Source organism: Magnolia sinica, chromosome 18 (assembly GCF_029962835.1).
Source record: "Magnolia sinica isolate HGM2019 chromosome 18, MsV1, whole genome shotgun sequence".
Classification (NCBI taxonomy): Eukaryota; Viridiplantae; Streptophyta; class Magnoliopsida; order Magnoliales; family Magnoliaceae; genus Magnolia; species Magnolia sinica.
Genome location: NC_080590.1, coordinates 12,051,440 through 12,072,694, shown reverse-complemented (window position 1 = coordinate 12,072,694; position 21,255 = coordinate 12,051,440). Strand labels below are relative to the sequence as shown.

Genomic DNA, 21,255 nt, shown 5'->3' with positions numbered 1-21,255 from the left:
ACCGTCATAGTTCCCTGAACTTTTAAAGCGACGCAGATTTCCTGCCAAAGCCGTTCGCACGAAGTTCCCGCGCAAGGATGCAGGGTGGGGCCCACTAAGATGTTTGTGAGAAATCCACCCCGTTCATCCGCTTTTAGAGCTCATTTAAGGTGTTACAACTAAAACTTATGTGTATCCAAAACTTAAACGGGTCACACGAGAGGAAACAGTGGGTATTCAGTGTGACTCGTTGAAACTTTCCTTGGGCCGTAAAAATAATTTTTAAGGAATTTTTTTTTGTATTTTCATTTCATCTCAGTATTAATGACATTATAAACGGTTTGGATGGCATATAAGCATCAAGGTGGAGCCCACGAAGGTTTCAATGGTGGGAATTTCTTTTCACAATGTTCCATCTCGTGTGACCCACTTGAGTTTTGGATACTCGTTTTTTTATTACATTTCCTGAAATGAGCTCTCAAAACGGATGGACAGTGTGGATTTCGCAAAAACATCTAGGTGGGTCCCACCCTGCATCCTTGCGCAGCAACTTCCTGCGAAAGGCTTTCGCAGGAAATCCGCGTCCTAAACCTTTTTAAACCCAGTCTAGCAAGCGAGACTTCGAGAGTCATAGTGCTCATTCCTCGAAACCTCTTCTCCCTCTCCAATTCAACCTCCGGAAAACCATGTTCTCTCTTTCTACCTCTGAAAGAAAGAAGAAGAGATGGGGATAATAAGGAGTAGCTTCTCATTCATGCCGGGAACCGTGTGCGGGATTTGCGTGGCTCAGAACTACAATGTCCCCAACATCAAGAAGCTCATCAACACGGGCCTCTTGATAGCCAAACACATCGAAGAAAATTACCGGAAGCCGAAAAAGAGGAGCGACAAGGAAGATTAGCTGCCACTACCGCTTCTGAAATGTTCTAGAAGCATCAGGTCCCCCCCCCCTCTCTCTGTTCTTTACAATCCGCCCGAGAATGTCGTGAAAACTGGGATTGGAATTTTGATTTCTGGGGTTTACGATTGGTTTAACGATGATCAGACCGTGTTTGTACTTAGTGTACTTGAATTCGTGATTCTGGGTCGTTCAGGTATTGATTATGAATGGGAAGCCGGGCGTGAACATTGATTGTTTGGGATTTGGTTTTTGAATTCTTTTGTTTTTTTTTTGTTTTTTTTTTGTTTTTGTTTTTTTTTTTAAATTTTTTATCACGCATATTTTGCTTTGTGTTGTGTTGTATATATGCTTTTGTTGAATGATGGTTTTGTTGCGGATGAAAAGCATACCCTGGGTTTTAAACAGTTCATATGGATTCCCGATATAGTGTTTGGATGCACTGCTTATCATGATAATGTTGTGAACACAAGGTTTTGGGTTATGGTGAGCATTTCAGAGCTTTGATATTGCTGAAGCAGCACAATTCTGCTACTTCTTTTTTTTTTTTTTCATTACATAATTAACCAATATAATCCTGGTATTTATCAGATGCCTGTAAATGGGGCTAACTATAATGATTTACAGGTAAATGGTTTACCGTCTGTGTTTGGATGCTGAAAAATGGCTGTAAATGATTTACGGGCTGTAAATCATTTACAGCTTTCAGCCCCATTTGATTTCCCAGCAAATAGCTGTGATTTCATTTACAGGATCTCCATTTGCAGCCTAGTGGCTATATTTTCAAAGATTGGCTCTCCATTTACAGGACTTGAACAATTTATAGGCTATCCAAACATAGAGAATCATATACCTCTAAATCATTTACTACTTAGGGCCTGTTTGGATGCCTGTAAGTTGGGTTAGTGGGAGGTGACTTACTGGGAAGTCACTTACAGGTGCTGTTTGGGGGAAGAAATTCACTTGTAAGTCACTTACAGGCAAAACTGCCAGGAAACTTCCAGGGGCTAGAGGTGAGAAGTCACTTCCCTGTAAGTGACTTACAGGCCAACGGTCTAATATTTTAGACAAGGGGAAGAGGGGGAAAACGCACCTCCATTACCGAAAAGCTCTCTCTCTCTCTCTCTCTCTCTCTCTCTCTCTCTCTACAATGGCGTTGTGCGCCTCCCTCTCTCCCTCTCTGCCTCCCTCCCTCCCTCTCTGCAATGGTGTTGTGTGCCTCCCTCTCTCCCTCTCTGCAATAATATTGCTTCCCCTCTCTCGTTCTTTGCATGCAGTTAGGGTTGCCGTTTTCTTTTTCTTTTATTGGAATCGACCGATTCAGTTAGGCTGTGACAGTGGAGCCCACCGTAATTTGTGTTTTATTTTGGTACATCTATGTCATCCATCAGTTTTGCCAGCTCATTTTAGGGCCCAAGCCCAAGCACGAAGTATATCCAAATCTTAGGTGGGTCACACAACAAGAAATAGTGGAGATTGAATGTCCACCATTAAAGCTCCCCACCATCCGGTCTATTGAGGTGAACCATTTTTATTTATTTTAATTTTTTTATTTAATTATTTTAATGCACTACACCTTATACAAGTAAAATATCAAAAATGGCCCACCATGGAATAGCATAAGAATTGGCTTAAATATTCCTCTTGGTGGGCTTAAGAGAATGATATATTAAGTGTCAGGATTTTTTATGTGATTATAACTGGGGGTGTACATCGGGCCGAACCGAGTCAAACTTGGTTCAACCCGGCTCGGCCCGGTCACCAGCCAAACCCAACATATCTAGCCCGGCCCGGTCACCGGGCCAACATATCTAGCCCGGTCAGCAATCGGGCGAGTTTGGGCGAGTTTCGGACCTTACAGCAAATTCATGGGAAGAGCTTTGGCAAGTTCAAATGGTTAGGATAAGGATTTAGGAATATATATATATATATATATATATATATATATATAAACGGCCGAGTCGGGCTGGGTCGGGCCAGGTTGAGTCGGGTTTCGGACCAAGTCGGGCCGAACTGGGACATGTTTGAACTCAGTTTCGAGCTGAAGAAAACGGCCCGTCCCGAACCGAACTCAGCTCCGGGTCGGGCCGAGTCGAGCTTTTTCCGGCCGAGTCGAGCGAGTTAACCGGGCTAGCCCGGTTCGTGTACACCTCTAATTATAACATCTTGAAATGATTCCCTACTCCAAGCCGTAAATATACAACTTCTTACCTATGAGTAACTTACAGGCTACCCAAACACAAAAACCAATTTACCTGTAAGTGACTTGCAGCTTATATCCAAACAAGATAACCTATAAGTGACTTTCACGTGTAAGTCAGTTACCACTTAAAGAACCTACAGGCATCCAAACAGGCCCTTACAGCTAAACAGGACAGGTTGTAAATGATTTACACCTTTAAATCATTTACTAATTAAACCATTTACAGGCATCCAAATGACCCCTAGAGATAACTTTTTTTATATTTTATTTTATTTTATATGTGAGCTAGAAACAAGTTGCTCTGCTTTTATTTATTTATCTATTTGTTTTTATGTGAACTAGAAACAAGTTGTTTTGCAGTGAAGGTGGGATTTCGTCGGATCCAATATTTTGATTATTGTGCCGTTATTAATTTTTTTTTTTTTTTTCATGTTTGCGAGTAAGGGTAGGATGTCCATGTATAGACCATGCATGCATTACGAATTTGACCGACTTAAAGGATTGGGATTTGATTCAAAGAAGCATCAATCTGAGATCACGCTAAGAAGCATCAATGCATACATGTTTGGCAATAAGTATAAGATATCTATGTATAAATTAAATCATGCATACATTAGGAATTTGACTGACTTAAAAGGATTGGGATTTGATTCAAAGAAGCAAAAATCTGAGATCAGGCTAAGATCGCCTTTTTGAATGTTTGCCATGCTTCAATTTTGAAACAGTGCTTTGCTTGGGAAATGTGGAAACCCCATTCTTCATTGAGAGAAATGAAGAAAGTCCTCCAAACTGAATCCAGATGGCAGGTGACCTCCTCCTTCACATTGAAGGAATTGTTGTTAAAATAATGTCGACAGCACTTGTGTATGTTGCATGAAAAAAAACCTGATTTAGAGAGATGGCAGGAGTTCACATGTTAAGAATACTGCTTGGATGAGGCATGAACTAGGTTGCTTTCTTTAAAAGAAACCTGATGTAGAGATGGAAGAAACTCACTGATTAAGCAAACTGCTGGGATGAGGCATGTACTAGGTTGCTTTCTTTAACACGAATTATGTTCTTTTGGTAGAGACTCCCAGGGCCACCATTGCAGCACTCACCTATAGCTATAATAGCACAACAGGACCGGAGACCAAATGAAGGTTGCACACCTTATCCAATCAAGAACATCATCAAGAAAGGACCCTTTGTATCCTGCCGGTGATTGAAAAAAAGTTGAAAAGCACCAATTATAAATAGGAAAAGGCGAAAGATGAGAAAAGAAGAGAAACTTCCTGAGATTTTCTCTGTGTGTATTTAGGTATACCCCAAAACCCTTTTTTATTGAGGTTAACTGTGACTAAAATGTTGGTGAACAATCTGTAGTCCATTGGGGATGTGCCCATTACCTAAGAGAAGCATCCTATGCTTAAAGCATATGGTGAAACAGTCACAATGGGCTACATCCAATGGACTTGTCATAATATTTTAATTGGTATTAAATAATTAATTGAAATAAAACATTAATTTTTATTTTTTTTATAAAATCAAGTACAATACATGTGAAGGAAAGGGCCCAACCAAGCTTACAAGGTTAGGATATGCACCCTCCTGCTTTCCTAAGGATGATTCCGTATTAGTTTCAAAGCAATAGGGGGGGAGCAAGCCTTTAAAAACCTTCTCCAATTCTTGTAGTCCATTGGGGATGTGCCCATTACCTTAGAGAAGCATCCGAAAAGATGCATCATGTGCTTAAGGCATATGCTGAAACAGTTACAATGGGCTACATCCAATGGACTTATAATAATATTCTAATTGGCATTAAATAATTAATTAAAATAAAACATTTTTTTAGATAAAACCCAGTGCAATACATGTGAAGTAAAGGGCCCAACCAAGCTCGCAAGGTTAGGATATGCACCCTCCTGCTTTCCTAAGGATGATTACGTATTAGTTTTGAAGCAATAGGTGGGGGGGAGCAAGCCTTTAAAAACCTTATCCAATTCTTGTAAACTTTTCATGTAGGACTAAAGTTTCTACAACGAAAAGGCAAAAGGCAAGATAAGACAACAAAAACTAGGTAAAACCAAAACATTAACAAGTGTACTCGACAAAAACGAACAGAAATGAGCAAAATGGCCATAATAGCCGTTTTACTCAATTCAAATATAGTAACTTCAAAGCATACCCTAATGGTACTATGATTTACATTCCAAAGTGATGGGGACATCACGCGCACACATGCCGCCCCCTACGCACGTACGCACGAAGGAGGACCTCACCGCCGATCTGGATCGATGACGACGTCCAAGGAGGGCCCCCATGCTAGAAGACGGAGTTTTGGTTCAAAAGAGTGGGCCCGCTAATCAAGAAAAGCCCATCATGGGATCTCATGATCATAGCCCGCTAGTCGGATTGATTTCATATTTTAGGTTTTGCTTATTGTTATTATTTAGAACATCATGAATGCCTTAGATTTATTTGTTTGATTTTTATTTTAGTTTACTTCATCGCCAAGTAATAGGTTGCGCACATGGCGCGAGTTTTGGGGTATAGGGTTTTCCCTATAAATAGGCACCCCTTATAGTTCTTTTGATTCATTGAAGATTAATAAAAATTCTGCGTTTTTTTACTCTCTGAGTTGTGAAGCCTAATTGGGTGTGAAACCCTCCCTTCATCGAAGGGTTAACTACCGTGGTGCGAAGTCACATCTATTCCGATTTGCCCCATCCATCGTCATCTCTACTACCCATCTTCTACCATCTATTTTTCTCATCTCACTCCATCATTTACACTTTGAATCAATTATCTATTGCAGCAATTCTCCTCTCCATAGTAGAATTTCAGAATCTGGCCCTACAGGAGGGCTGAAACTTCGGTGGAGTACCACGCACAAACCGTACATCGGATCGAACTGAGATTTAGGAGTTTTAGAGTCCATCCCTAGCCGATCAGGGCTAAGGTGGCCTTTTTCTGAATAGTGGGTCTCGCACACGTGCGGCCGGGATCACACGCACGTGCATCTGGGCCATTATTGTTGTCCACGCGTGCGGTACTTCTCTGGTTCGTCTCTCCTCTCTTTCACTCTGTTTTCACCCAAAATCCCTAAACCTAACCCTAAATTACTCAAATCTCCAATTTTATGCCCCTTTTCTTACCCAAGGATTCCCCGATTTGGAATTTCTGAATCCCTTGGATTAGGGACTGATTACTATGCATGTGTGGATGATTATTTCTTATCTTTGAGTATTGTTTGGTTCATAATTTTTATTGATCTAGCCCTATCATGTGTAGGCCTGGACCCGCATAGATTCCCCTTAATTGAATGTTTGGACTTTCATGTGGGATATGGAATTTGTGTAATTGTTTCTGAACTAACGTGATCTTAAGCCTGAAATCTCGCATATCATATTTAATTTTCATGTCCTGCATCACAAAGTATAGAGGTGCATTGCTTTGTTGCCATCAATTATTTTCCTAATCATTTTAGCACCATCTGTTGTAACTTTAATTTGAGATAGATATCTGTCTAATGGTACTTTCATTTACATTCCAATGTATTGAGGTACATTGCTTATCTTCCTAATCATTTTAGCACCATACACTTTCTGTAACTTTAATTTGAGATAGATATTTTGGGACAGTGATTGGTATATCTTTTTATATTTTAACTTGCTTGATAGGCATATCTAAATATTAGATTAGTGCTCCATGCGAATTCCATAGAAATCCAGTAATGGGTTCAGTCTTGAACTCAGATAATTTCTATGTAATCACTGATATTATTCAAATTTTATCACATAATACAAAGGTCAAATTCCTTCAGCAAGTTTGTTTTTTTTTAAAAAAAATTTTAATTTTTAATTATATATATATATATATATAAAGACAAACTTCTATTGAGAAATGAAAAAACTCAATGAGAATGATTGACCAATTGCTAGTCACCATCTTGTCACTCCCTCACAAGCAAGGGTATCAGCCACCTGCTGGATTCATTGGATGCCTCAGCAGCACAAGCACCCATTGGGCCAATAAGTGATTTGATTTCAAGGATAAAAGGGAGGATTCTAGCCACCCACCCAAACCTTGAATAACAAGGAGGAGCTTCCTTCAATGATTAACTTCTTAAGAAAGGAAAGGTCAACCAACTCTAGGTGTGAACCACTCCACTTGTGGAGACTTCCACCCCAGAAAGCCCAAAAAATGGTTGCAGTATCTTACCCTTCTCATCACTCAATGTTCCAATGATCCTAGAGAGGCATTCAACTAGTTACTTATTTAGAACGTATTGTTGTGCCTTTGGATGCACTATAAAGGTAATTGTAATTGTTAGCCTAATAAAGTGGAAATGACCATCCTCTGAGCATCTGGGGCCCAAATTGCAGTTATGATACTTTGTAGTTGGACTAGAAGGGAACGTGACTGCAATTTGATAGCTACTTATTACAAATACTAGGAAATGTTAGAAGAAAAAAAAGAAAAACCCCCCTGGGTTAAACTGAATGGTTGCAATTCCACGAGACTTCCACCATAGAAAGCCTGAAAAATGGTCGCATTATCTAACCCTTCACATCACTCAATGTTCCAAAGATCCTAGAGAGGCATTCAACTAGTTACTTATTTCAAACATTTTGTTGTGCTTTTGAATGCACTATAAATTTAATTGTAATTATTTGTCTAATAAAGTGGAAATAACCATCCTCTGAGCGTCTGGCATCCAAATTGCAGTTATGATTCTTTGGAGTTGGACTAGAAGGGAAAGTGAGTACAATTTGACAGCTACTTATTACAGGTACCAGGAAATAAACGTGGTTGTGGGTGATTGCCTGCATCCACAGGGAATATTCTCACCTAAGAAATGGGGCGGGGACATCCTAATGTCATTCGAAAAAGTATCAGAAAATGTAATTTTCCCCCCTAGATTAAACTGAATGTCTAACTACCACCCCAAAAAGCCCAAAAAAGGTTGCAGTATCTGACCCTTCTCGTCACTCAACATTCCAACATCCCTGAGAGGCATTCAACTAGATACTTATTTTGAACATTTTGTTTTTCCTTTGGATGCACTATAAATTTAATTGTAATTGTTAGCACAATAAAGTGGAAATAACCATTTTCTGAGTGTCTGGGGTTCAAATTGCAGATGTGATACTCCAGAGTTGGACTTGAAGGGAATGTGACTACAATTTGACAGCTACTTATTACCAGTACAGGAAATGCAAATTTTTTCCTTGATTAAACTGAATGTTTGCAATTCAGTTCACGTCTGCATCCAGACACAGCCTGGCAGATCAAACCCTGACGCTTATCGGTTGAAGAGCACAATATTATCACATCCAGCTAGGTAGTTAAGCTGGTTAGTGCACGGCCTTAATGGAAGAGAGACCTGGGCTTGAGGCCTGCTGATGTTCTGGTTATGGTCCTGCCTGAACTGATATGTAATCCCAACCAAAAAAGAACAAAAAAAACACAGTATCGTGACAACAGTGATGGTAGAACACAGCATCATGACAACAGTTTTAACTATCTTAATGTTGACTGTTGAATAAACAGCACCTTAAAAAGGAAAACCTTCAATATTTCTGCATCATGATGTCTTGGCACAATTAATTTGGAGGTGCAGCCAGGTAGCCATTTTTGTTGGTTTGACCCAGATGCATGGTTCGAATTATGCATTCAGTGCTCTATATCACCTATTTGTTTTCTTGTAACTAGCCTCAATCAGATGGTACAGTGTGGCATTCCAGCTTCTTCTTGAACAAATGACATTTGAGTGTGACTGTTGTTTTAGTTTCGTGTTGAAGAAATAAATTTCTAGCGGCAAAATGAACATCACTTTTCACATCTGCCCGCATCTTCATGATATTTTGATATGCTGAAAACACATGAAGATTGCTTGCCTTAGATGGTGATGCACTAACACTTTACAAATGTGTGCTGTTACAAGTACAAAGGCTGAAAGATCTACATTACATGTAGATAACGGCAGTTATTAATGACCAGTTATGACAAAGTACGGCCAATCACTGGCTGTATTTCTGCATAATATGCCACTTGAGCACTGTTTATATGTTTGAACTCTACATAGCTTTAGGTTCCTACTCAATATACAATGACAACTCATCTGAACTGAGACCACACATACCATCATCAGACGGAAGGACATGTGATGGGTTCCTCTTCTTGCATAAACGCCATTCATCAATACACGCCATTTGATTAGGGTCCAGATCGGAGAACGCTTTTTGCCCAATGGTTGCTAGAATGTTTTCAGCTTCACCAAGAAGAGATGCTGCTTCCAAAACGCTCAGTGCCCTCACTTCAATGGCACTGCAAAGACATTTCATGGATATAACACGTGGTAAGTTCGTAAAACAAGCCGCCAATATATCGGCTATCGTCATCTGTAACCATTCAAGTAATTTGTGATCTGTCCCAAATTTGTTGTAATCTTGGAGAATAGTTTGACAGACTCTGTACATCGAATTGGCTGCCAAAACCTTGGGGGGCCATTCAAGTGGGATTTTCTTTTGTCCAATCCCATTCGTAAACTCCAGAACAAGTTTCCTTCCGACATCTGCAAGTTCTTCGAGTACCTTCTTAGAACATTTTCCTTCACTGGCAAATTTGCTAAGATTCTCATGGAGCCAGCGATTGTAAATATCGACACTCACCCAGACACTATCTGCAGCTAGCTTCATGTTAGTTCGCCCTTTGGCATCCACTGTCTTTTCCATGACCCTTACATACCTGAGGCCTTCATGTACTCCACACAACAATGATTTGATCGCACATGGATCAGTGTTGGGAAGCGCAATGGCAATGCTTGTGAGGGTCACCACTGGCAGAGCCCAACAATTGGGAGGCTCCGCCCATGTTATCGAGGGAATTTGGTCACTGTCAAACTCGCCCACTCCCTTGAAACCTTCTGAAGCTGTAGACTTCCTTAGCAGTTCTATCAAGTAAGTTGGTTCATGCTTAGTGGCATTCCTTATCCATCGGTCTATGTAGTCGCATCCATTTCTCGCAATCATCTTCACCAGTGATTCCTCCCCCTCAAGATGAAGTGCAAAATCCCTCAGGTTTGGATTTGAGCCGGACCCCGACTCAGACCCTCCCTCCATGAACATACTTCCTCTCTCCATGAACATACTTTCACTGGTTGCCAGCTTTGTCAGTAATCTCTTGCAGTGGAAAAATGAAGACAACCTTTTGAGAGAGCACACAGTCACTACCGAGACCAGACGAATGGATTTGCTCACCAATACTACTGCACTTTGGATTGCTATAAGGAGATCAATAATTTGGTTTTTGGAGATGTGGGCAATCTTCCTAATGCGCCTGCTGCTCTTGCTGCTAATCCCAAGAGGCAAATGCTTCTCTTTGGCTTCGATGAAAAGCAGAATCCACCATGTCTCTACCCGGAAATCCTCTCTGAAGCTCCTTGATCTTTCATGAAGGCTGTGGAAGCCAACAGCATTGAACCATCTAAGAGCAGGGGCGATGGTGCCCACTGCTACCGCAACCGCCTGAGACATTAAAACGAACATACTTGACCACTTGTAGTCAGATTCCCCGCTGCAGAAGTTGAAAGATCCTGTGACAAGCGACTTGACCATTGCTTCCAGCAAGATCAGAGCAGCTAGGAGACAGAAAGCTCCCGAAGCAGTTGACAATGCAGAACGCCCGAGAACATATTGAGGGTTAGAGGTAGCAGCCATAACCCAATACTTCTTCACATCCGCTTTCTTTTTCTCAATTGCATACACCCCAACCTTATCTGATCCATTATCAGAAACATGTTGATGTTTGCTTTTGAACTGTTGTTCTAGCAACTGATTAGTGGTGGGAACAATTAAAGCTGAGCAACCTAAAATAACAAGCAGAATTAGCATGAGAAACATGATTGTGGCGTGTTCGGGTATGAAAACATAAATCACACCAGTACCCATTTGGATTCCAATGTTGACAATTACAGTAATGACGAGAATGCACAGCGCAATGAAGTTTGCAAACATCTCGGACACTTACATTGCTCCTAAAGAAGGCATGAAATTGCCCATCACAGTGCAGAAGAGGATGGTGCCACTAAGCTTGGTCAGCTGATCCTGGCAGCGGGGCATGGGCGTATTGAGATCGACGGGTATTTTTGTGGCGATGGCTATAAGGGCCAAGGAAGTAGCGTTCAGTGAGAAGGTTCTATTTGGGAACCAAAGCTTCTTGTGATGGAAAGCACGAAAGGCATCGTAGGCCATGGCAAGGGTGCATGCCAGAGAGGCTGCTGCTATATAGAGCCCGATCCATGGCAATGGCTCACTGAATTTGGAGTCGTCTAGGTGGCCGTTGCTGCTGCACCCATGCAACCCCATCTCTTCTACTACCTCATTCTTCTTCACTCTGCTTCTATGTTAAGAAGGATTCGTGTTTAGTCAACACTTGTAACTGTTTATTTATTTATTTTTTAATATATATTTGTTGTCTATTGAACCTATGATGTGAACTTGCCGGGCCTGGGTAGGTCTCGGCCCGGATTTTGAACTGTTTCGGTCAGGTCTTTCGGGCCAGACCTTTTCAAACTTCTGATTTTCAGGTCCGAGCCCGGCCCATTGACACCCCTAATTGAGCCGCCTTGAAAGAGGAGCGCCAAAGGTGGTTGCTCCTGGAGTGCTCTGCAGCTTGTACAAAGGTGGTTTCCGTCCAGGCTTTCGGGCCAGACCTATTCCAACTTCTGATTTTCAGGTCCGAGCCCGGCCCATTGACACTCAATTAGCCGCCTTGAATTAGGAGCACCAAAGGTGGTTGCTCCTGGAGTACTCTGCAGCTTGTACAAGGGAAGGGATAGGGAGGCGAAGTTCTTATTGAAGGGAGCCGGTGCAACATAAAGCTCTGTGTGGCCCATTGAGATGTATGTATTGTTGATGCAGAAATCTGGTTCACCCTTGCCGAGCTCATAGATCTGAGACGAATGACAATGGAGACCCTAGGTAGAGCAGGGGACCCTTTAATCCCAAAGTCAGGCCTGAAATCTGAGTTTAAGTTGTGTAGATGGGTTTTGGGTGAGAGATTTTGCATACCTTTCCATGCAGGTAAGTCTTACATTTATAGCGTCAGTGGGAAGTCGAGGGTCCTTCATCTTCGGCACGATCTCAGCCACCAGGCAAGATATGCGTGAGTGGTGATGTCGTCAGTTACCCTAAGATCGTAGTAGGGCAGTTACTCTTATCATGGAGTGAATCTCGACATGACTGCAGGTCATCTGTCGTTTGAGCTGAGCTCACCAGGTCAGCTGAGAAATCTCCAAGCCGAGCCTATATATGCTTTTGTTGAACGATGGTTTTGTTGCGGATGAAAAGCATACCCTGGGTTTTAAACAGTTCATATGGATTCCCTATGTAGTGTTTGGATGCACTGTGAATCACGATAATGTTGTGAACACAAGGTTTTGGGTTATGGTGAGCATTTCAGAGCTTTGATATTGCTGAAGCAGCACAATTCTGCTACTTTTTTTTTTTTTCCTTTATATAATTAACCAATATAATCTTGGCATTTATCAGATGCCTGTAAATGGGGCTAACTATAATGATTTACAGGTAAATGGTTTACTGTCTGTCTTTGGATGCTGAAAAATGGCTGTAAATCATTTACAGCTTTCAGCCCCATTTGATTTCCCAGCAAATTGCTGTGATTTCATTTACAGGATCTCCATTTGCAGCCCAGTGGCTATATTTTCAAAGATTGGCTCTCCATTTACGGGACTTGAACAATTTATAGGCTATCCAAACATAGAGAATCATATACCTCTAAATCATTTACTACTTAGGGCCTTTTTGGATGCCTGTAAGTTGGGTTAGTGGGAAGTGACTTACAGGTGCTGTTTGGGGGAAGAAATTCACCTGTAAGTCACTTACAGGCAAAACTGCCAGGAAACTTCTAGGGGCTGGAGGTGAGAAGTCACTTCCCTGTAAGTGACTTACAGGCACCTCCATTACCAAAAAGCTTTGGCCGTTGAAGAAGCTCCACTAAGCTCTCTCTCTCTCTCTCTCTCTCTCTCTCTCTCTGTGCAATGGCGTTGTGCGCCTCCCTCTGTCCCTCTCTACAATTAATATTGCTTCCCCTCTCTCGTTCTTTGCATGCAGTTAGGGTTGCCGTTTTCTTTTTCTTTTATTGGAATCGACGGATTCAGTTAGGCTGTGACAGTGGGGCCCACCGTAATTTGTGTTTTATTTTGGTATATCTATGCCATCCATCAGTTTTGCCAGCTCATTTTAGGGCCCAAGCCCAAACATGAAGTATATCCAAATCTTAGGTGGGTCACACCACAAGAAATAGTGGTGATTGAATGTCCACCATTAAAGCTCCCCACCGTCCAGTCTATTGAGGTGGACCATTTTTATTTATTTTAAATTTTTTTTTATTTAATTATTTAAATGCACTACACCTTATACAAGTAAAATATAAAAAATGGCCCACCATGGAATAGCATAAGAATTGGCTTAAATATTCCTCTTGGTGGGCTTAAGAGAATGATATATTTGGTGTCAGGATTTTTTATGTGATTATAACATCTTGAAATGATTCCCTACTCCAAGCCGTAAATATACAACTTCTTACCTATAAGTAACTTACAGGCTACCCAAACACAAAAACCAATTGACCTGTAAGTGACTTGCAGCTTACATCCAAACAAGATAACGTGTAAGTCACTTACTTGTAAGTCACTTACAACTTAAAGAACTTACAGGCATCCAAACAGGCCCTTACAGCCAAACAGGACAGGCTGTAAATGATTTACACCTTTGAATCATTTACTAATTAAACCATTTACAGGCATCCAAATGACCCCCAGAGATAACTTTTTTTATATTTTATTTTATTTTATATGTGAGCTAGAAACAAGTTGCTCTGCTTTTATTTATTTATCTATTTGTTTTATGTGAACTAGAAACAAGTTGTTTTGCAGTGAAGGTGGGATTTCGTCGGATCCAATATTTTGATTATTGTGCCGTTATTATTATTATTATTATTATTTTTTTTTTTTTCATGTTTGCAAATAAGGGTAAGATGTCCATGTATAGATCATGCATGCATTACGAATTTGACTGACTTAAAGGATTGGGATTTGATTCAAAGAAGCATCAATCGGAGATCACGCTAAGAAGCATCAATGCATACATGTTTGGAAATAAGGATAAGATATCTATGTATAAATTAAATCATGCATACATTAGGAATAAGACTGACTTAAAGGATTGGGATTTGATTCAAAGAAGCAACAATCTGAGATCATGCTAAGGTGGCCTTTTTGAATGTTTGCCATGCTTCAATTTTGAAACAGTGCTTTGCTTGGGAAATGTGGAAACCCCATTCTACATTGAGAGAAATGAAGAAAGTCCTCCAAACTGAATCCAGATGGCAGGTGACCTCCTCCTTCACATTGAAGGAATTGTTGTTAAAATAATGTCGACGGCACTTGTGTATGTTGCATGATAGAAACCTGATTTAGAGAGATGGCAGGAGTTCACATGTTAAGAATACTGCTTGGATGAGGCATGAGCTAGGTTGCTTTCTTTAAAAGAAACCTGATGTAGAGATGGAAGAAACTCACTGATTAAGCAAACTGCTGGGATGAGGCATGTACTAGGTTGCTTTCTTTAACACGAATTATGTTCCTTTGGTAGAGACTCCCAGGGCCACCATTGCAGCACTCACCTATAGCTATAATAGCACAACAGGACCGGAGACCAAATGAAGGTTGCACACCTTATCCAATCAAGAACATCATCAAGAAAGGACCCTTTGTATCCTGCCGGTGATTGGAAAAAAGTTGAAAAGCACCAATTATAAATAGGAAAAGGCGAAAGATGAGAAAAGAAGAGAAACTTCCTGAGATTTTCTCTGTGTGTATTTAGGTATACCCCAAAACCCTTTTTTTTTATTGAGGTTAACCGTGACTAAAATGTTGGTGAACAATCTGTAGTCCATTGGGGATGTGCCCATTACCTAAGAGAAGCATCCTAAGAGATGCATCCTGTGCTTAAAGCATATGGTGAAACAGTCACAATGGGCCACATCCAATGGACTTGTCATAATATTTTAATTGGTATTAAATAAATAATTGAAATAAAACATTAATTTTTTTATATATATAAAATCAAGTACAATACATGTGAAGGAAAGGGCCCAACCAAGCTCACGAGGTTAGGATATGCACCTGCTTTCCTAAGGATGATTCCGTATTAGTTTCAAAGCAATAGGGGGGGAGCAAGCCTTTAAAAACCTTCTCCAATTCTTGTAGTCCATTGGGGATGTGCCCATTACCTAAGAGATGCATCATGTGCTTAAGGCATATGCTGAAACAGTTACAATGGGCTACATCCAATGGACTTATCATAATATTCTAATTGGCATTAAATAATTAATTAAAATAAAACATTTTTTTTAGATAAAACCCAGTGCAATACATGTGAAGTAAAGGGCCCAACCAAGCTCGCAAGGTTAGGATATGCCCCCTCCTGCTTTCCTAAGGATGATTCCGTATTAGTTTTGAAGCAATAGGGGGGGAGCAAGCCTTTAAATACCTTATCCAATTCTTGTAAACTTTTCATGCAGGACTAAAGTTTCTACAACGAAAAGGCAAAAGGCAAGACAAGACAACAAAAACTAGGTAAAACCAAAACATTAACAAGTGTACTTGACAAAAACGAACAGAAATGAGCAAAATGGCCATAATGGCCATTCTACTCAATTTAAATATAGTAACTTCAAAGCATACCCTAATGGTACTATGATTTACATTCCAAAGTATAGAGGTGCATTGCTTTGTTGCCATCAATTATTTTCCTAATCATTTTAGCACCATCCGCTGTAACTTTAATTTGAGATAGATATCTGTCTAATGGTACTTTGATTTACATTCCAATTTATTGAGGTACATTGCTTTGTCACCATCAATTATCTTCCTAATCATTTTAGCACCATCCACTTTCTGTGACTTTAATTTGAGATAGATATTTGGGGACAGTGATTGGTATATGTTTTTATATTTTAACTTGCTTGATAGGCATATCTAAAGATTAGACTAGTGGGCATATCTAAAGATTAGACTAGTGCTCCATGCAAATTCTGTAGAAATCCAGTGATGGGTTCAGTCTTGAATTAAGATAATTTCTATGTGATCACTGATATTATTCAAATTTTATCACATAATACAAAGGTCAAATTCATTCAACAAGTTTGTTTATTTATTTATTTATAATAAAGACAAACTTCTATTGAAAAATGAAAAAACTCAATGAGAATGATTGACCAATTGCTAGTCACCATCTTGTCACTCCCTCACAAGCAAGGGTATCAGCCACCTGCTGGATTCATTGGCTGCCTCAGCAGCACAAGCACCCATTGGGCCATAAGTGATTTGATTTCTCGGATAAAAGAGAGAAGATTCTAGGCACCCACCCAAACCCTGAACAACAAGGAGGAGCTTCCTTCAATGATTAACTTCTTAAGAAAGGAAAGCTCAACCAACTCTAGGCGTGAACTACTCCACTTGTGGAGACTTCCACCCCAGAAAGCCCAAAAAATGGTTGCAGTATCTTACCCTTCTCATCACTCAATGTTCCAACGATCCTAGAGAGGCATTCAACTAGTTACTTATTTCGAACGTATTGTTGTGCCTTTGGATGCACTATAAATGTAATTGTAATTGTTAGCCTAATAAAGTGGAAATGACCATCCTCTGAGCATCTGGGGTCCAAATTGCAGTTATGATACTTTGGAGTTGGACTAGAAGGGAACGTGACTACAATTTGATAGCTACTTATTACAAGTACTAGGAAATGTTAAAAGAATAAAAGAAAAATCCCCCTTGGTTAAACTGAATGGTTGCAATTCCACGAGACTTCCACCATAGAAAGCCCGAAAAATGGTCGCAGTATCTAACCCTTCTCATCACTCAATGTTCCAAAGATTCTAGAGAGGCATTCAATTAGTTACTTATTTCAAACATTTTGTTGTGCTTTTGAATGCGCTATAAATTTAATTGTAATTATTAGTCTAATAAAGTGGTAATAACCATCCTCTGAGCGTCTGGCATCCAAATTGCAGTTATGATTCTTTGGAGTTGGACTAGAAGGGAAAGTGAGTACAATTTGACAGCTACTTATTACAAGTACCAGGAAATAAACGTGGTTGTGGCCTGTGGGTGATTGCCTGCATCCACAGGGAATATTCTCACCTAAGAAATGGGGCGGGGACATCCTGATGTCATTAAAAAAAGTATCAGAAAATGTAATTTTTCCCCCTTGATTAAACTGAATGTCTAACTTCCACCCCAAAAAGCCCAAAAAAGGTTGCAGTATCTGACCCTTCTCATCACTCAACGTTCCAACATCCCTGAGAGGCATTCAACTAGACACTTATTTTGAACATTTTGTTTTTCCTTTGGATGCACTATAAATTTAATTGTAATTGTTAGCACAATAAAGTGGAAATAACCATTTTCTGAGTGTCTGGGGTTCAAATTGCAGATGTGATACTCCAGAGTTGGACTTGAAGGGAATGTGACTACAATTTGACAGCTACTTATTACCAGTACAGGAAATGCAAATTTTTTCCTCGATTAAACTGAATGTTTGCAATTCAGTTCACGTCTGCATCCAGACACAGCCTGGCAGATCAAACCCGACGCTTATCGGTTGAAGAGCACAATATCATCACATCCAGCTCGGTAGTTAAGCTGGTTAGTTCACGGCCTTAATGGAAGAGAGACCTGGGCTTGAGGCCTGCTGATGTTCTGGTTATGGTCCTGCCTGAACTGATATGTAATCCCAACCAAAAAAGAACAAGAAAAACAGTATTGTGACAACAGTGATGAACACAGCATCATGACAACAGTTTTAACTATCTTAATGTTGACTGTTGAATAAACAGCACCTTAAAAAGGAAAACCTTCAATATTTCTGCATCACAATGTCTTGGCACAATTAATTTGGAGGTGCAGCCAGGTAGCCATTTTTGTTGGTTTGACCCAGATGCATGGTTCATATTATGCATTCAGTGCTCTATATCACCTATCTGTTTTCTTGTAACTAGCCTAAATCATATGGTACAGTGTGGCATTCCAGCTTCTTCTTGAACAAATGACATTTGAGTGTGACTGTTGTTTTAGTTTCGTGTTGAAGAAATAAATTTCTAGCTGCAAAATGGACATCACTTTTCACATCTGCCCACATCTTCACGATATTTTGATACGTTGAAAACACATAAAGATTGCTTGCCTCGGATGGTGATGCACTAACACTTTATAAATTTGTGCTGTTACAAGTACAAAGGCTGAAAGATCTACATTACATGTAGATAACAGCAGTTATTAATGACCAGTTATGACAAAGTACGGCCAATCACTGGCTGTATTTCTGCATAATATGCCACTTGAGCACTGTTTATATGTTTGGACTCTACATAGCTTTAGGTTCCTACTCAATATACAATGACAATTCATCTGAACTGAGACCACACATACCATCATCAGAAGGAAGGACACATGATGGGTTCCTCTTCTTGCACAAACGCCATTCATCAATACACGCCATTTGATTAGGGTCCAGATCGGAGAACGCTTTTTGCCCAATGGTTGCTAGAATGTTTTCAGCTTCACCAAGAAGAGATGCTGCTTCCAAAACGCTCAGTGCCCTCACTTCAATGGCACCGCAAAGACATTTCATAGATATAACACGTGGTAAGTTGGTAAAACAAGCTGCCAATATATCGGCTATTGTCATCTGTAACCATTCAAGCAATTTGTGATCTGTCCCAAATTTGTTGTAATCTTGGAGAATAGTTTGACAGACTCTGTACATCGAATTGGCTGCCAAAACCTTGGGAGGCCATTCAAGTGGGATTTTATTTTGTCCAATCCCATTCGTAAACTCCAGAACAAGTTTCCTTCCGACATCTGCAAGTTCTTCGAGTACCTTCTTAGAACATTTTCCTTCACTGGCAAATTTGCTAAGATTCTCATGGAGCCAGCAATTGTAAATATCGACACTCACCCAGACACTATCTGCAGCTACCTTCATGTTAGTTCGCCCTTCGGCATCCACTGTCTTTTCCACGACCCTTACATACCTGAGGCCTTCATGTACTCCACACAACAACGATTTGATCGCACATGGATCAGTGTTGGGAAGCGCGATGGCAATGCTTGTGAGGGTCACCACTGGCAGAGCCCAACAATTTGGAGGCTCTGCCCATGTTATCGAGGGAATCTGGTCACTGTCAAACTCGCCCACTCCCTTGAAACCTTCTGAAGCTGTAGACTTCCTTAGCAGTTCTATCAAGTAAGTTGGTTCGCGCTTAGTGCCATTCCTTATCCATCGGTCTATGAAGTCGCATCCATTTCTCGCAATCATCTTCACCAGTGAGTCCTCCCCCTCGAGATGAAGTGCAAAATCCCTCAGGTTCAGATTTGAGCCGGACCCCGACTCAGACCCTCCCTCCATGAACATACTTCCTCTCTCCATGAACATACTTTCACTGGGTGCCAGCTTTGTCAGTAATCTCTTGCAGTGGAAAAATGAAGACAACCTTTTGAGAGAGCACACGGACACTACCGAGACCAGACGAATGGATTTGCTTACCAATACCACTGCACTTTGGATTGCTATAAGGAGATCAAGAATTCGGTTTTTGGAGATGTGGGCAATCTTCCTAATGCGTCTGCTGCTCTTGCCGCTAATCCCAAAAGGCAAATGCTTCTCTTTGGCTTCGATGAAAAGCAGAATCCACCAAGTCTCTACCCGGAACTCATCTCTGAAGCTCCCTGATCTTTCATGAAGGCTGTGGAAGCCAACAGCATTGAACCATCTAAGAGCAGGGGCGATGGTGCCCACTGCTACTGCAACCGCCTGACACATTAAAACGAACATACTTGACCACTTGTAGTCAGATTCGCCGCTGCAGAAGTTGAAAGATCCTGTGACAAGCGACTTGACCATTGCTTCCAGCAAGATCAGAGCAGCAAGGAGACAGAAAGCTCCTGAAGCAGTTGACAATGCAGAACGCCCGAGAACATATTGAGGATTAGAGGTACCAGCCATCACCCAATACTTCTTCACATCCGCTTTCTGTTTTTCAATTGCAGACACCCCAACCTTATCCAATCCATTATCAGAAACCTGTCGATGTTTGCTTTTGAACTGTTGTTCTAGCAACTGGTTAGCGGTGGGAACGATTAAAGCTGAGCAACCCAAAATAACAAGCAGAAGTAGCATGAGAAACATGATCGCAGCATGTTCGGGTATGAAAACGTAAATCACACCAGTACCCATTTGGATTCCAATGTTGACAATTACAGTAATGACGAGAATGCACAGCGCAATGAAGTTTGCAAACATCTCAGACACTTCCATCGCCCCTAAAGACGGCATGAAATTGCCCATCACAGTGCAGATGAGGACAGTGCCGCTAAGCTTGGTCAGCTGATCCTGGCAGCGGGGCATGGGCGTATTGAGATCGACGGGTATTTTTGTGGCGATGGCTACAAGGGCCAAGGAAGTAGCGTTCAGTGGGAAGGTTCTATTTGGGAACCAAAGCTTCTTGTGATGGAAAGCACGAAAGGCATCGTAGGCCATGGCAAGGGTGCATGCCAGAGAGGCTGCTGCTATATAGAGCCCGATCCATGGCAATGGCTCACTGAATTTGGAGTCGTCTAGGTGGCCGTTGCTGCTGCACCCATGCAACCCCATCTCTTCTACTGCCTCTTTCTTCTTCACTCTGCTTCTATGTTAAAAAGGATTCGTGTTTAGTCAACACTTGTATCTGTTTATCTATTTATTTTTTAATATATATTTGTTGTCTATTGAACCTATGATGTTAACTTGCCGGGCCTCGGTAGGTCTCGGCCCGGATTTTGAACTGTTTCGGTCAGGGCTTTCGGGCCAGACCTTTTCAAAATTCTGATTTACAGGTCCGAGCCGGCCCATTGACACCCCTAATTGAGCCGCCTTGAAGGAGGAGCACCAAAGGTGGTTGCTCCTGGAGTACTCTGCAGCCTGTACAAAGGTGGTTTCCATCCAGGCTTTCGGGCTGGACCTATTCAAACTGCTGATTTTCAGGTCCGAGCCCGTCCCATTGACACTCAATTAGCCGCCTTGAATTGGGAGCACCAAAGGTGGTTGCTCCTGGAGTACTCTGC

General features: G+C 41.0%; 3 protein-coding genes and 1 long non-coding RNA gene across 8 annotated transcripts; 2 read left to right on the top strand and 2 right to left on the bottom strand.

Moving 5' to 3' along the window:
- Positions 1–578: 578 nt before the first annotated feature.
- Positions 579–8,647, top strand: LOC131233096 (uncharacterized). The gene is made up of 2 exons (XM_058229701.1): positions 579–918; positions 8,206–8,647. The coding sequence occupies exon 1, from the start codon at positions 704–706 to the stop codon at positions 878–880; it is 177 nt and encodes a 58-aa protein (XP_058085684.1). The 5' UTR covers positions 579–703; the 3' UTR covers positions 881–918; positions 8,206–8,647.
- Positions 3,770–11,080, bottom strand: LOC131233095 (uncharacterized). Of its 3 annotated transcripts, none has more exons than XR_009165087.1 (3): positions 9,208–11,080; positions 4,077–4,274; positions 3,770–3,897 (listed from the first exon to the last, which is right to left on the bottom strand). XR_009165087.1 is itself a non-coding variant. In XM_058229699.1 (3 exons), the coding sequence occupies exons 1-2, from the start codon at positions 11,078–11,080 to the stop codon at positions 4,080–4,082; spliced, it is 2,025 nt and encodes a 674-aa protein (XP_058085682.1). In that variant the 3' UTR covers positions 3,770–3,897; positions 4,077–4,079. The 3 variants fall into 3 exon arrangements, 2 of the variants coding, with proteins under 2 accessions (XP_058085682.1, XP_058085683.1); XM_058229699.1 differs by having other exon boundaries at positions 4,077–4,231; XM_058229700.1 differs by having other exon boundaries at positions 3,790–4,274.
- LOC131233097 (uncharacterized) lies at positions 10,643–11,549 on the top strand. The gene is made up of 2 exons (XR_009165088.1): positions 10,643–10,772; positions 10,895–11,549. It is a non-coding gene; the product is annotated as an uncharacterized LOC131233097 (long non-coding RNA).
- A 2,688-nt stretch (positions 11,550–14,237) lies between these two features.
- LOC131232988 (uncharacterized) lies at positions 14,238–20,884 on the bottom strand. Of its 3 annotated transcripts, none has more exons than XR_009165019.1 (3): positions 18,583–20,884; positions 14,668–14,865; positions 14,238–14,556 (listed from the first exon to the last, which is right to left on the bottom strand). XR_009165019.1 is itself a non-coding variant. In XM_058229532.1 (2 exons), the coding sequence occupies exons 1-2, from the start codon at positions 20,804–20,806 to the stop codon at positions 14,768–14,770; spliced, it is 2,322 nt and encodes a 773-aa protein (XP_058085515.1). In that variant the 5' UTR covers positions 20,807–20,884; the 3' UTR covers positions 14,238–14,767. The 3 variants fall into 3 exon arrangements, 1 of the variants encoding a protein (XP_058085515.1); XR_009165020.1 differs by having other exon boundaries at positions 14,238–14,489; XM_058229532.1 differs by having other exon boundaries at positions 14,238–14,865.
- Positions 20,885–21,255: the final 371 nt, after the last annotated feature.

What these genes read in the sequence shown, in the direction of transcription:
- LOC131232988 (XM_058229532.1), bottom strand. Translation starts at nt 20,806, where the DNA reads ATGGGGTTGCATGGGTGCAGCAGCAACGGCCACCTAGACGACTCCAAA. An exon ending in TGTCCTTCCTTCTGATGATG is followed by an intron (nt 14,866 to 18,582) that starts GTATGTGTGGTC and finishes AATCACCGGCAG; the next exon opens with GATACAAAGGGTCCTTTCTT.
- LOC131233095 (XM_058229699.1), bottom strand. Translation starts at nt 11,080, where the DNA reads ATGTTTGCAAACTTCATTGCGCTGTGCATTCTCGTCATTACTGTAATT. An exon ending in TGTCCTTCCGTCTGATGATG is followed by an intron (nt 4,232 to 9,207) that starts GTATGTGTGGTC and finishes TGATTGGATAAG; the next exon opens with GTGTGCAACCTTCATTTGGT.
- LOC131233096 (XM_058229701.1), top strand. Translation starts at nt 704, where the DNA reads ATGGGGATAATAAGGAGTAGCTTCTCATTCATGCCGGGAACCGTGTGC.